This window comes from Watersipora subatra, chromosome 7 (genome assembly GCF_963576615.1).
Source record: "Watersipora subatra chromosome 7, tzWatSuba1.1, whole genome shotgun sequence".
Classification (NCBI taxonomy): Eukaryota; Metazoa; Bryozoa; class Gymnolaemata; order Cheilostomatida; family Watersiporidae; genus Watersipora; species Watersipora subatra.
The window spans coordinates 17,107,829-17,120,260 of NC_088714.1; the positions used below are offsets into that span (position 1 = coordinate 17,107,829).

The 12,432-nt window shown below is 37.1% G+C and overlaps 1 protein-coding gene across 1 annotated transcript; it reads left to right on the plus strand.

The window, feature by feature from the left end:
• Window positions 1-1,493: 1,493 nt before the first annotated feature.
• LOC137400487 (uncharacterized) lies at window positions 1,494-11,911 on the plus strand. Its single transcript, XM_068086813.1, has 2 exons — window positions 1,494-1,585; window positions 9,964-11,911. Exons 1-2 carry the CDS (start codon window positions 1,494-1,496, stop codon window positions 11,483-11,485), a joined length of 1,614 nt encoding a protein of 537 aa, XP_067942914.1. The 3' UTR covers window positions 11,486-11,911.
• The last annotated feature ends 521 nt before the right edge of the window (window positions 11,912-12,432 follow it).

The window sequence follows — 12,432 nt, forward strand, 5'->3', positions numbered from 1 at the left end:
GTTTTCAGGTGCCAGTCAACATGAATCTAGAGGCAGTAGCCAAGTTGAAAGAAGATTTATTAACCTGCGAAATTTGTGAAAATGAAGCCTTCCACGATAAGACCGACTTTCATAGTCTACCGTGTCCTTGTCAGCATACCATCTGTAGCACGTGTCTCCAGAATATTGTAAGTAAAGAAAGAACAACCTCATTTCCCCTTTGTCCATGGTGTCAACAACAGCTCCGTATCCCGAAGTCTGGCAAACTGCAAACCTTTCGCTATGCAGAAAAATTATCTGCTAAAATTAAACTGAGCTCTAAAAAAGGGAGAGCGTCAGCCCATGACTCGTCATTAAAAGAGAAGGCTATCAAGGAAAAGAGAGAAATTGACAGAAAATGTTTTATGAGGAAACTTACAGATATACCTCCGAATCTGGTTGTTCTTTGTGCTGGAACTAGAGGAGTGTTTTATGGAAGCCTGTGGCATGAGCCAGGCTTGACGCGAGTAAATGCTATGGCAGGTACGTTGTTACAGTTCGGTGACACGGAATCATACTATACTGATATGACACATAATGGTAGAGAGCTATACGCTATTAATGTTACTCAACAGTCTGTAGAGGTATACAGAGATACTAAGTGTATTAGGACATGGTTATGTGCCAAGAAGCCTCCCTACTATACAAGAATCACAATGTGTCCAGGTGGTAGACTAGCGGTTTGGGGGCAGATACCACAAGAACAGCTAATCCATTTTACCCCATATGGAAAAATGCTTCTAGTTACGAATCAAGGAAGGTCTGACAAACATCTAATGGATCTACTAAACAAGGCATGCGTAATGACAGCATTCAACAAAAGTATTTGGTTACTAAATTATAGAGATTACCATTTGTGGGAAATTCCTATGGAACAATCAATAGACGCGATTTGTTACAAAAAACCTATCCAGCATTTGAAGATCGGATGTTTTCGTAACGCATTTCACTGGGGACAAGATCGCATATTTTTTAAGACAGGCGAGTTGCTGAAGATGATTGACTTGAAAGAGATCCAATCGACAAGCACTCGTCAGCGGGCAGCAGTTATCAAGCCAGTTGCCGAAGCTATAAGCAGCATATGCAAAGAGGCTGATGGTGCTGTGGTATCAGATGATGGATACACCCTGGTCACAGAAAAAAATGACTGTCTATCTCTATATAGATTTCTCCATTCGACCAGCAATGTTGAACCCATTTTAATTTCTAGTGACGCTATTCGGGGTCCAGAATACGAGACTCTAACCGAAGCTGTAAAGTCAATGGCAATCACTACATACGTCAAGATAGGACAATCCGTCATCATTCTCACAATATTGATCATTGCATGCGCTTTAGTTTTTTGGCATGAAAGCTATTTTGCCGATCCTCTCTGGTTTAAAGAAAGGAGAGCATGAGAGGCACGCTATGTATACTGGATGTTTCAGCTTGTCATTCTAATGCTCTGCTATGAATGGTCTAGTTTATATTTGAGTATGGGAGTTAGCAAAATGCTGATGGGCAATGCATCAGTGCGCTGTTCCACACTACAGGCAGCACAATGCATGCAGCTAGTCAGTAATGTTCAGTAAGTAAATAAATTTTTGATATTTAGTTCTATTAAACCTTAGAGGTATTGATTACCTACTAGCATTTAGGCAGTCGTTGTTCACAATTTCTTTCATTCTCAATCAGCAAGTTGCTATATTGCTTTCCCAACAACAATCAATGAGCACATTCACTGAAGGTAATTGTTATTAATACATCCACATGCACATTTAGGAGTTTCTAATCAAATGGGTATTTAATTAAGAGGGTGGTTCTCAGGTATGCGATGAAGTTGTGAAACTAAATATTCTTGCCGACCTGGCAGAAGGCACAGAGCATATGTGTGTGAAGATTGGATGAAATCAGCCAAAAATATGAAAACAAATTGTGCTTATACAGACTAACAGTAGGCCTACTACTAACCCAAATACTACTAGAGATGCATTTATTACGCCCGCGTATCGGATAGAAGAAGGCAAATGTGCTTATACAGTCTAACAGATGCACAACGACAAGGTGGGATTTATTATTAGAGATGTATTTATAACACCTGCATATCCGATAGAAGCTTTGGGTTTGTGTAGTAACACACTTTCAACAAATATTCATTAGAAAAGGTGACGTAAGCATACATTTACATGTAACTTCTAACAATAGAACTTCTGACCATGGGAAAATCTTTGAATACACATATTAAGCCTATTGTATGTAGTCATGTAAATGTTGAATTTCTGGGAGAGTATTTTAAGGTAAAACGTAGGGTTGACTTATACATGAGTGTTAAGTTTTACACAAAACTTCCAAAGACTCAAAGATGGATTGTTGTGACATGAAAGCGCATGGTTGTAAAAATGAAGTAGTGGATGAGTGTTTGGTCTCAGTTTCATCTATTCACAAATAGCGCTGACATCGTGAAGCCTTTGTCTCTTTGAACAATCCTCGTTATAACCTTATTTGGTACTAACTCCACGGTAACTCTTTGCTGCCTCACTTCACCGTGTGCAGATAACTCCGACATTCGCTAATCGGCTCATAAGATGATGAAATTCATTACTACTAAATTACCCTCTGAGCATTGCCCATCACCAGACGTATTGCCAAGGCAGGTTTGAATTTAACAAGTACTATACTGTAGTTAGGAAAATGTTGAGCAAAATTTTACAACTGTAAATTCCTAATAAAGTCTAACGCATGTACATTTAAATAGGCATTGATATATAAATACCGCTCGAAACATACGGATGGCTTTTTTGTTTGTGTACTAGCCACAGAGTAGCAAACACATGATCGAGAACAGGCAATACTTACCTCACATTGTAGTGTGCGGTCATTGCACAAATAATGCTGTAAGCGCATCATCCGTGGTAGTTTTTTGACATGTTTTTAACTTCGTTAAAAACGTGTCAAAAAACTATTTATTGCATTTCGTAAAAGCTTTATATTTTGAAAGTTATGTTTTCACACTGGAATGCCAAAACTCAAGTCAGATTTGATATAATTATTCTAAAATATTCTGGAATAACGGGGTCAAATTGTACAGGAGTGATGCTTATAGTAATGTACTTTTTGTCTTAAAATACCTATCAACTTATATATGAAATGGACATATAAATGAGTAGCCTATATACAGTATTTGTGAGATAATCAAAACAGCAGAATTGAATTTACAAATTTTGCATTAGTTTAACTGCATATTGTTGCGACCAAGCCATTCTTGAATGGCAACCACTAGCAGTTCTATGGACATCTATCAATTAGGATTGATAAAGCCATTGATCAAGTCCATAGCTCTTAGGTGTTGATGATGAATACACCTTTCCATGTTTTCTGTTGTAATTATGTAGCAGCACTATAATGCTTTACTATCTATAAATATAACTCTCAGCGTTTGTTTGTCTGCCATTTGTGTGTCCAGTTATAGCAATTAAAATGTTGGAACAAAAATCCACTTTGCTCCGGCATTTAACTCAGAACCACCAGTTCTGCTGCCAATCAAGCCAACCACTATGCTACACTGTTTTTGCCATACTATTGAATAATTGTGCATATCATTACTTCTTTAATGTTGATTAGTTAAAATAGCACGCTTCACGCTTTGCTAACACGCTTGAAGATCATGTCTGCATGAGATGTTCTAATGCAATCATTTTTCCCTAACACTAGCCTCAAAAGCACAGACAAGTACCTTATTATAACAAAGACTTAGACTAGCTTAAGTTACTAGCTTGAGTTACTCAAACTCATTAGGCAAAGAAACTTAGCCAATTAAAAATAAATTGTCTATGTAAAAACTTTTTATTAGGTATACCTGTCGAACGCCGGGCATTCAGTAGTCGTGAATATAAACAACATTGGCATGCGACCATCTACAAAACTGGTAAATTTATCATTCTATTTTTTTACCTCGAGCGACCCACTAGAGGTGACTGTAATGTTTCAGAGTCAGCCGTGCCTCTAATTTCGTACTTCTTCAATGTAGGCCACAAAGGCATGATGTAATATGTCATCAAGCCATTATTTAATACCCATATTTAGCCGTGATATGACCAAATATACATTATGCTACCTCATTCGAAAACCCAAACCTGACAACACAAGTTGCTAATCAGTAAGCTTCAGCAGCCAGTGGTTGTCTAAGGAAGGAAAAGGTAATTTTACTTTTTCATTATTACACTTCAATTATATTTCATATGTATCGTTGTACTATTGTTTATATTTCATATGGCTTGTCATAACTTATTACCTGCTGAGTATGCACAATTTATTTTGCATAGCAATTTATATTTTATATTTAGATATAAGTATATATACAGTCAAACATGGATAACTCGTCCACGGATAGCTCGAAAAAATGGTTAATTCGAACATTTCCTTTGGTCCGTTCCCACGTAATGATAAATTGCTATAGATAACTCGAATTCAACACTGGTAATTCGAACTGTTTTTTTGCCCAACAGCTACCGAAACGGTTGTTTTCGCTTTAGAAAATCACTTTATTCAAAGCCATAGAGGTAAACTTCATCTTTTCGTAATTCATAAGCGTCGTTATTACCACCATCGGCAAAATATTTTTGTCAACGACTTTTCTAAAAGTTTGGTGAAATTTGATTTATACAGCGATACGATGAATAGCACGGGCTAACCGGGTCACGCGCGCAAGAATTTTCGCCACGCACATACAAAACAAAAATCGCATGTTGTTTTGTATGTGCGTGGCGAAAATCCTTGAGTGCGTGACTCGGCTAGCCCGTGATGAATAGTTTTCCGACGTTGATTCCGTGTTGAATCAACGTCGGAATGTTGAATGTTTAAAACGTCTTAAAAATGTTGTAATTAAACGTATACGTTGTCTGAGCTACAAAAAACTATTCATCGTTTGACCTAAACACAGAATACGTGTGTACATTCAATAAGTATCTATTAAAAAAGCGTGAGTGATATAGAATGTACCGTAAAACCTCGTAAAACTTCTAATTGAACTGCCTCGGAGTGTTGCTCTTAACGAATCCCAGGTAAAGTAAAGTAATCTGCATAAACTTCAAGAAAAAACGGCAAAATTGATCGTGGGTAAAACCCCAAAAGAAAAAAATGTCTTTTCTTTTGAGCATCTCAACAACGATCAAGTTTTGCCAATGTCAATCTGAGAAACGTCCTGGCAATAACATCACCTCAAACAACAAACCAATCTCAAGTGATAGAAAAATCTCTATACTTTTTCATGAAAACTTTTTAAACTTTACATTAGAAGCATTTAATTTGAAACAAGCCATTTGTGCTTTTGATTTATATTATAGTTTGTATATGTACATGTATCTACTAATAAATAAGTAAATATATGGACTTGTGACAGTGCTCTGATAACTTGAATGCTCTGATAATTCGAACACTTTTGCTCGGTCCCTTGAAGTTCGAGTTATCCATGTTTGACTGTATATTTAGATTTATATTTTATCTAATAGCAATTTTGACTACAGGTTTCACCGTGTTCTTAGTACTATATTCTACTACTAAATACGAATTCAAATAAAGATTAGCCAGAATGTAGTCAAAAGAATTTCAAAATATTTCTTTAAACAACCCGCATGTACATGCATATAGAGGAGTAAAAACTCTACACTGGTCTCAATCAGTAGCAAGCCATACACTCCAGGGAGACCTTCATCAGTTGTTAGCCATTCACGCCAAAAAAATATTTTTTCTTCACTAGTGCACTCAATGACCTGCTGCAAACTGTGTGCCAAACCAACCATGTAACAACTGTAAGTGTACACACTCAATTCTGCATCACACTCTTTCATTATGTTTCTATGACACAGGTTTCGGATTGCGCGCACAATGAATTACTGTGGAATAATTGTTTCAGTAGACATTAGCGTGTTGCCGATTAAAAACTATATGGAATTCTATGCCAGCGGTCACAGCGGCGCACTCTTGTCTTGCTTAGCAGCATGTTTTCAAAATTCGAACAACTGAAGTGTGAAAATGTTTAAAATGGAATAGCTTGCGCTGCATTTTCTTGCAAATCATTCCCAAGCGCCGTTTCTATTTTTTGCAAGTGTGAAACATTGGGTAAAAATTTGCGAGTAACAAACTCGTTTGACTTGCAACTTAACTGAGTCATGAAAACATAGTATGTCACTCACTAGTTTTATAGAGATCATGAAGATGGCGGGTGCTATCATGTGTTATTTGTCATTTATTGTCTGAGTAAGTCAAAGCACGCAATTCCAAACTGTACGGCGAAATTTAGTTTGTCTAGCAATTTAGCTGGCAGGCTACCAAGTAAATGCACCCCACAAATAGTGGAGACGACTAGGTTAACACTGACCCTAAGAAAGTAGCTGCTGAGTATGACCTCCAGTGAGTAGTTAAACTTATCTTATTTTACCCCTGAATGATTATCAACCAGCACAAACCTTTTATAGATATTGTTATATAGTTTTTAACTTATATAGACGCAAGTTTTCGTCTGACACCATCTCCATGTTCTAATGAATTTGTTCTTCTTTAAACCATAATTGCCACATACAACTTTTATTGTATTTCCTAGGTAAATCAGACACGCTGATTCCGATTTTGTACTCAAAATAAAGATTGATACACTAACTTTCAAAGTAATAAAGGCTTTTTTACAGCGTTTTAATATCGGTCTCGAAAACAACACAATCGGCACAAGAAGGTCCGCCCATAAATATCTGACGTGGTCTAGCTTTTTATGAATGGAAGTTAGGGATGTTTAGTCGATTTGGAACGATAGTGGCTCGTGTCGTAAAACCCATTATTATCTAAATTCAGCCAGCAAAATCTTTTCAGTCTTTTATGAAAGGTGGATAAACTATTTAAAATTGCTCATATATAGCTTGTTACAGGATGTTTAATAGGCTGAACGTCGAGAAAAATGAGCTCAAAAAAGCGTGATGTTATCACAAGCTAGCATTGTTATCGCACTTTTTTGAGCTCATTTTTAATTATGCAATGTTAAATAGCTTATCTACCTTTCAGAAAAGACTGAGATTATTTTGAAGGCTGAATTTAGATAATAATGGGTTTTAAGACAACCATCTTTATCAGTCTAAATCGGGCTAAACATCCCTAGCTTCTGTTCCTAAAAAGCTAGCTTACGTCACATATTATGTTATGACGATTGTGTTGTTTTTGAGACGGATATTGAAACGCTTTAAAAAAGCTTTCATGACTTTGAAAGTTAGTGGACTAATCTTTATTTTGAGTACAAAATCGGAATCAAGGTGTCTGATTTACCTAGAAATACAATAAAAGTTGTACGTGGTCGTTATGGTCTAATGATCTATTGATCGTCCTACTAAAATGATCCACACCAATAACTTGCTAGATGTACTGTAGTAGTTTCACATATCAGACAGTATATACCCTGTATACGATGCAGTTTCTCCAGGTTAGAACAACACAGAGCTCCGCCCATCACATAATTAGGGAATTCCCCTAGCTGACAAAGATTTTTGCTGCAGTGTTATTCAAAACAGTAGTGACTAGGGAAGCCAAGGCTAAAGCAGCAAAGAGGTACTGATATTTCTTACTATCTATGAATTTTGTTAATTTTATATACATAGATGTATTCAATGTAATCTGATAGTCTCACATTGTGATTGATATGTGTTACTTGTGATGTCATCAAAGAACGAGTGCGTTCATTGCTGAATAGCACTGCTTTCTCACAGCGTATTGGATTTGGAATAGATCAAAGTTTCATATAAATATACTTGATAAATCACTGAACTTGTAAGGTATGTAGTTTATTGGGCTGTGAGTCTACTTTATACATGTCTTTGTACATAGATTTCCATATGTTCAAAGAAAATCACTTGTAGCCACGTGTTATAACTTCTAATTGATTGGTATGCAACTACCAAAGGAATGGCAGCTCTGACAGAGTGGTTTTGTGATGCATGAAAAAGCATTGAAAACATATAAAAATAAAATGTGCGCGAGTTAACCATTTTTGCTAGCTATAGAGCAGGGTCTTATACGTGAGAAAGGTGTATATCAGCTTGCTATCATGGCTACCAGAACTCTTTCTATTTATCGTATCAAAGTAAAAAAGAAAGAAGAAAAACATTTCCTTGTCGCTACATAAACAAATTGCGATAAAAAAGATGAGTTTCTAAAAACTTGTGCAGACAACTCCTGTTTAGTTACAAATCTCTGAGAGAGCATTTTCCTCTGTTATAAGTCACTCCTTTTCAAGATTTAACAATTTAGTGGTTTGAGTTTAAAGAGAGCTATATGGGAGTTGTGGCTGTTATTAATACTTGACATCGGGTTAAGGTTACTGTTCGTAATCAGTTGAATGTTGGATCGATTCAGGGAACCTTCATGGAAAATCATTTAAGAAATGGTATACTTTATTTGAGAGGTGTCAAAAATGATCATGCCTCTATTGTCTAAGATTGTCAAAACACAACTCCAGCTTTACATGTACTAGTTGGCAAGTAAGAAAAATCAATCAGAAATAATAATAGGCTTTAAGGCAATGTTGCATGAGTATATAAAATTCCACCATTACAAATGACTAATATGTGTACAAATTTTTACGGGCATGCTTCGTATTTTTCTGCCAAAATGGCATATACGGCTGGTTCACACAGTATGTCGACGCTAATCTCACAATATATCGGTGATCGTTTGTGGTAACATTGTCCACACTATCACAAACCCACCTGCATATGCTGAAACAATGCAATAATAGTCCCGCAGCAACTACCATGGGAAATAGTTAAAAAATCCATGACAGCCAATCACCATTGCCGAGGATGCTCGACGAAATATCGGGCAAGTTTGACAGTTGCAATGTTTCTTGACATGTCTGTGTTGCCTCGGCAGTGTCATCGGTTTACAGCGTGCAGTCCCTAAAAATCTGCAGATGTCTCTTAGCATCTGCTGATGTTTAGGGACATCTGCACATTTGCGGCGAAACTCCTTTGTGAGTTGTTGAGAGTGAGTTGTTGAGAAAGTGCAAAACAGTTGTCATCGGTTTACATCGGTTTACGATTTCATCGGAAACCGCATAATCAACAAATAATCACCAAGAAAAAAACTGATATATAGTTAAACGGTATGAACCAGTCTTTAATGTCAATAAATTTTTTCCTGAGAAGATGTAAGAGTAGCTGTGCATATATTTTAGCTCTCAGAATTATGTCAACTGCTCCCAAATTGAATGCGTGCAATTCCAAAATCATTCTATTTAATAGATGGCCGCTATCTAGAGATGCCGATCATGTACGACATCACTGGCTGTAGTTTGTGGTAAACCACAATCAGTGGCTCTAAAAGTCAGAAGTTGACCAGATGAGTCAGCAGCAGCATTTTAACTCGCTGTAGTTAAACTAGCGCTTTATTTGTATTTATCATTGGCCCAGGCGAATGTATGTTTTAGGGACATCTGCAGATTTGTGGCTAAAATCCTTTGTACGTTATGAAGTAATTGCCTTTGATTTTTTCCGTACATCATGGAGGATTCGCTTACTCGTCTCCCAGCAGTAATACTAGAATATCTACTACTGTCATTGTTTCAGAACTCGAGCAATCCACTCCGCTTAATAGTATGGAATTCTATTCCTCGTGACTTCATACTCCTGCTATTTTCATGGTCACTCAAGATAAGGTTAACCTATTGTTAAGTCTGTAAGCCAAAGCAAAATATCTTGTATTTAACAAAAATTCTAGTTAGTGGTTCAATTTGGTTGACCTGTGTTGTGCTTTTTTTAATGTTGCCAAAACTAGCCATTCAAAATCACCCTTACATGTACATTTACATGTACATTAGAGACACCGCCAAATCCCTCTTAGTACCAGTGGATTCATTTAGCCAGCACTACTTTGAAATTTTGTAACCTTGATCCCACCAACCCTGATCTTGTCAATCTGTGTTGTTTTCAGGTACCAGTCAAAAATGAATGCAGAAGCAGTAAACAAGTTGAAAGAAGATTTATTAACCTGCGACATTTGTGAAAGTGAAGCCTTCTATGGTGGTGCTGACTTTCATAGCCTGCCGTGTCCCTGTCAGCATCCCATTTGTGAATCATGTCTCCAGAATATTGTGAAGAAACAGAAAGCACATGCGCTCCCCCTATGCCCATGGTGCCGGCAGCCCTTTGAGTTCCAGGAGACGGGTAAACTGCCAACTCTGCGCTTTGCAGCGCATCTAGCTGAGAAACTGAAATCCATCCCCAAAAAGGGGAAAACTGCGGTGAAAAACCTACCATCAAGAGGAAGGCCGATCAAGGAAAAGAAAGAACATGAAAAGAGACTTTTCATACGAAAACTGACAAACATACCTAGTAATCTTGTTGTTGCTTGTGCTGGACTGGGAGGAGTGTTCTATGGACACTTGTCCCGTACATATGGTATAGTGCAGATCAATGCCATGACTGGTAATATGTTATTTTTTGGAGATGCGCACTCATGTTATGACGATATGACGCATAATGGTAAGGAGCTATACACTGTTAATATTACTCAGCAGTCTGTAGAAGTATACCGAGATACTAAGTGTCTTAGGAAATGGTCTTGTGCCAAAAAACCGCCAATCTATACAAGAATCGCATTGTGTCCAGGTGGTAGACTAGCAGTATGGGCACAGATACCACAAGAACGCATCATTCATTTTACATCATATGGTACAACGCTTCTAGTTGCAAATCATGGAAGATCTGACAAGCATCTAATCGAGCTACTGGGCGATGCTGCCGTAATGACAATCTTCAAAAACAGTGTCTGGTTACTCAACCGTAGAGATAACCACTTATGGGAGATTCCAATGGAGCAATCAATAGACGCCATTTCCTACAAAAAACCCATCCAGCGATTGAAGATTGGATGTTTTAGTAACGCGTTTCACTGGGGACAAGATCTAATACTTTTCAAGATGGGCGAGTTGATCAAAATGATTGACTTGAAGGAAATCAAAGCCATGAGCGAGAATGGGCAGCAGGGAATGTCCATCAAACCGACCATTAATAACATTATAGGCAGCGTTTGCAAAAAATCTGATGGAGTAGTGATATCAAGTGATGGCAGCATGCTGGTCAAAGACCAAGATGGCAGCCTATCTTTGTATAGCCTTCTCTCATCTACTGGCAAAACTGAAGCTGTCGAGATAGCTAGGGAAGCTGTTGAGGGTCCAGAATACAAGTCTATTCATGAAGTGATTGAGTCAAAGATGAGGAGCTTTGAGCAGACCTGCTATCTCAAATTAGGAACGGCTGTGTTTAATCTTATATTGTTGACTGTATTCTTTATATTTCTATGGCGTTTCAACTGGTTGACCAATCATCTACGTTTCATTGAGAAGGAGCTGCGAACTGTGTGTCAGTATGGAAATGAATACTTTCCTGCTCTCATGAGGAGCTATGGCTGGTCCAATTTATACATTTCAGTGTGTGAGTTTGAAATGGTCTGATGCACAATTACATCACACCTGAATTAAGGATCACGCTTCATCCAAAGCAGAGCAACCCAAATATTGAATGTTTTTGTTCTATTCCATTGGTGTGCACCAGATTTGTTCTCTATGCTAGTAGCTCAATTGGGGTTTAAACAATCAATACTAACAATAGTATATGAAACAAATCGATGGTATTGATTGTAAGTAAACTATTGTCCGAGGGTCACAGTCCATACTGTAACTAAAACAGTGCAGTTAATGAATGCTTTTGTTCTTATTCTCTCTATTCATCTATTATTGTTTTTATTTATTACTTTTATTCCTTCTATTCATGAGCAGCAGATATCTACTTTATACAAATAGATAATTTTGCGGTACGTCAGTATGTGTTGGTAGAGAATACTGGTTAGATATATTGATGCCTTTTATATTCGTTACATACTATATATTATTTCTACATTGATTTATGTATTTGATTATACTGTATGTGCATAAATTCATTTGATTTTAACCTATCCACACAGAATGGTCATTCAGTCAGACAAATAGTTTTCAGTGTACACTATGCATATTACATATGAAGCAAAACAGGTTTATTTCTGTTAAATAATTACCTTAAACCATACTAAAATAGATACATAGCAGCAAGTAGACATTCTAAAAGAAAAAAAAACTTTTTCACATGCATGGAATTCAAATCTCATGACATCATATTTCTGATGGCTATTTCCATTATACGATGATTGAGTTACGTTATGATTGCTGTCTATGGTTTTAGCACTGTGCAAAGTTGAAAACAAATACTTCATTGCTGTCAATAACGCAAATGTCCAGTATCATGATAAGCCAACAAAAATGAATATTAAAAGAGAAAGCTTTCTCCCACTCCTGTTGTAAGATTGTGTCCGGAGCCAAGAGTGATTACCAACGAAACTTGTTTGTGAGGATAAATGTCCTACCAG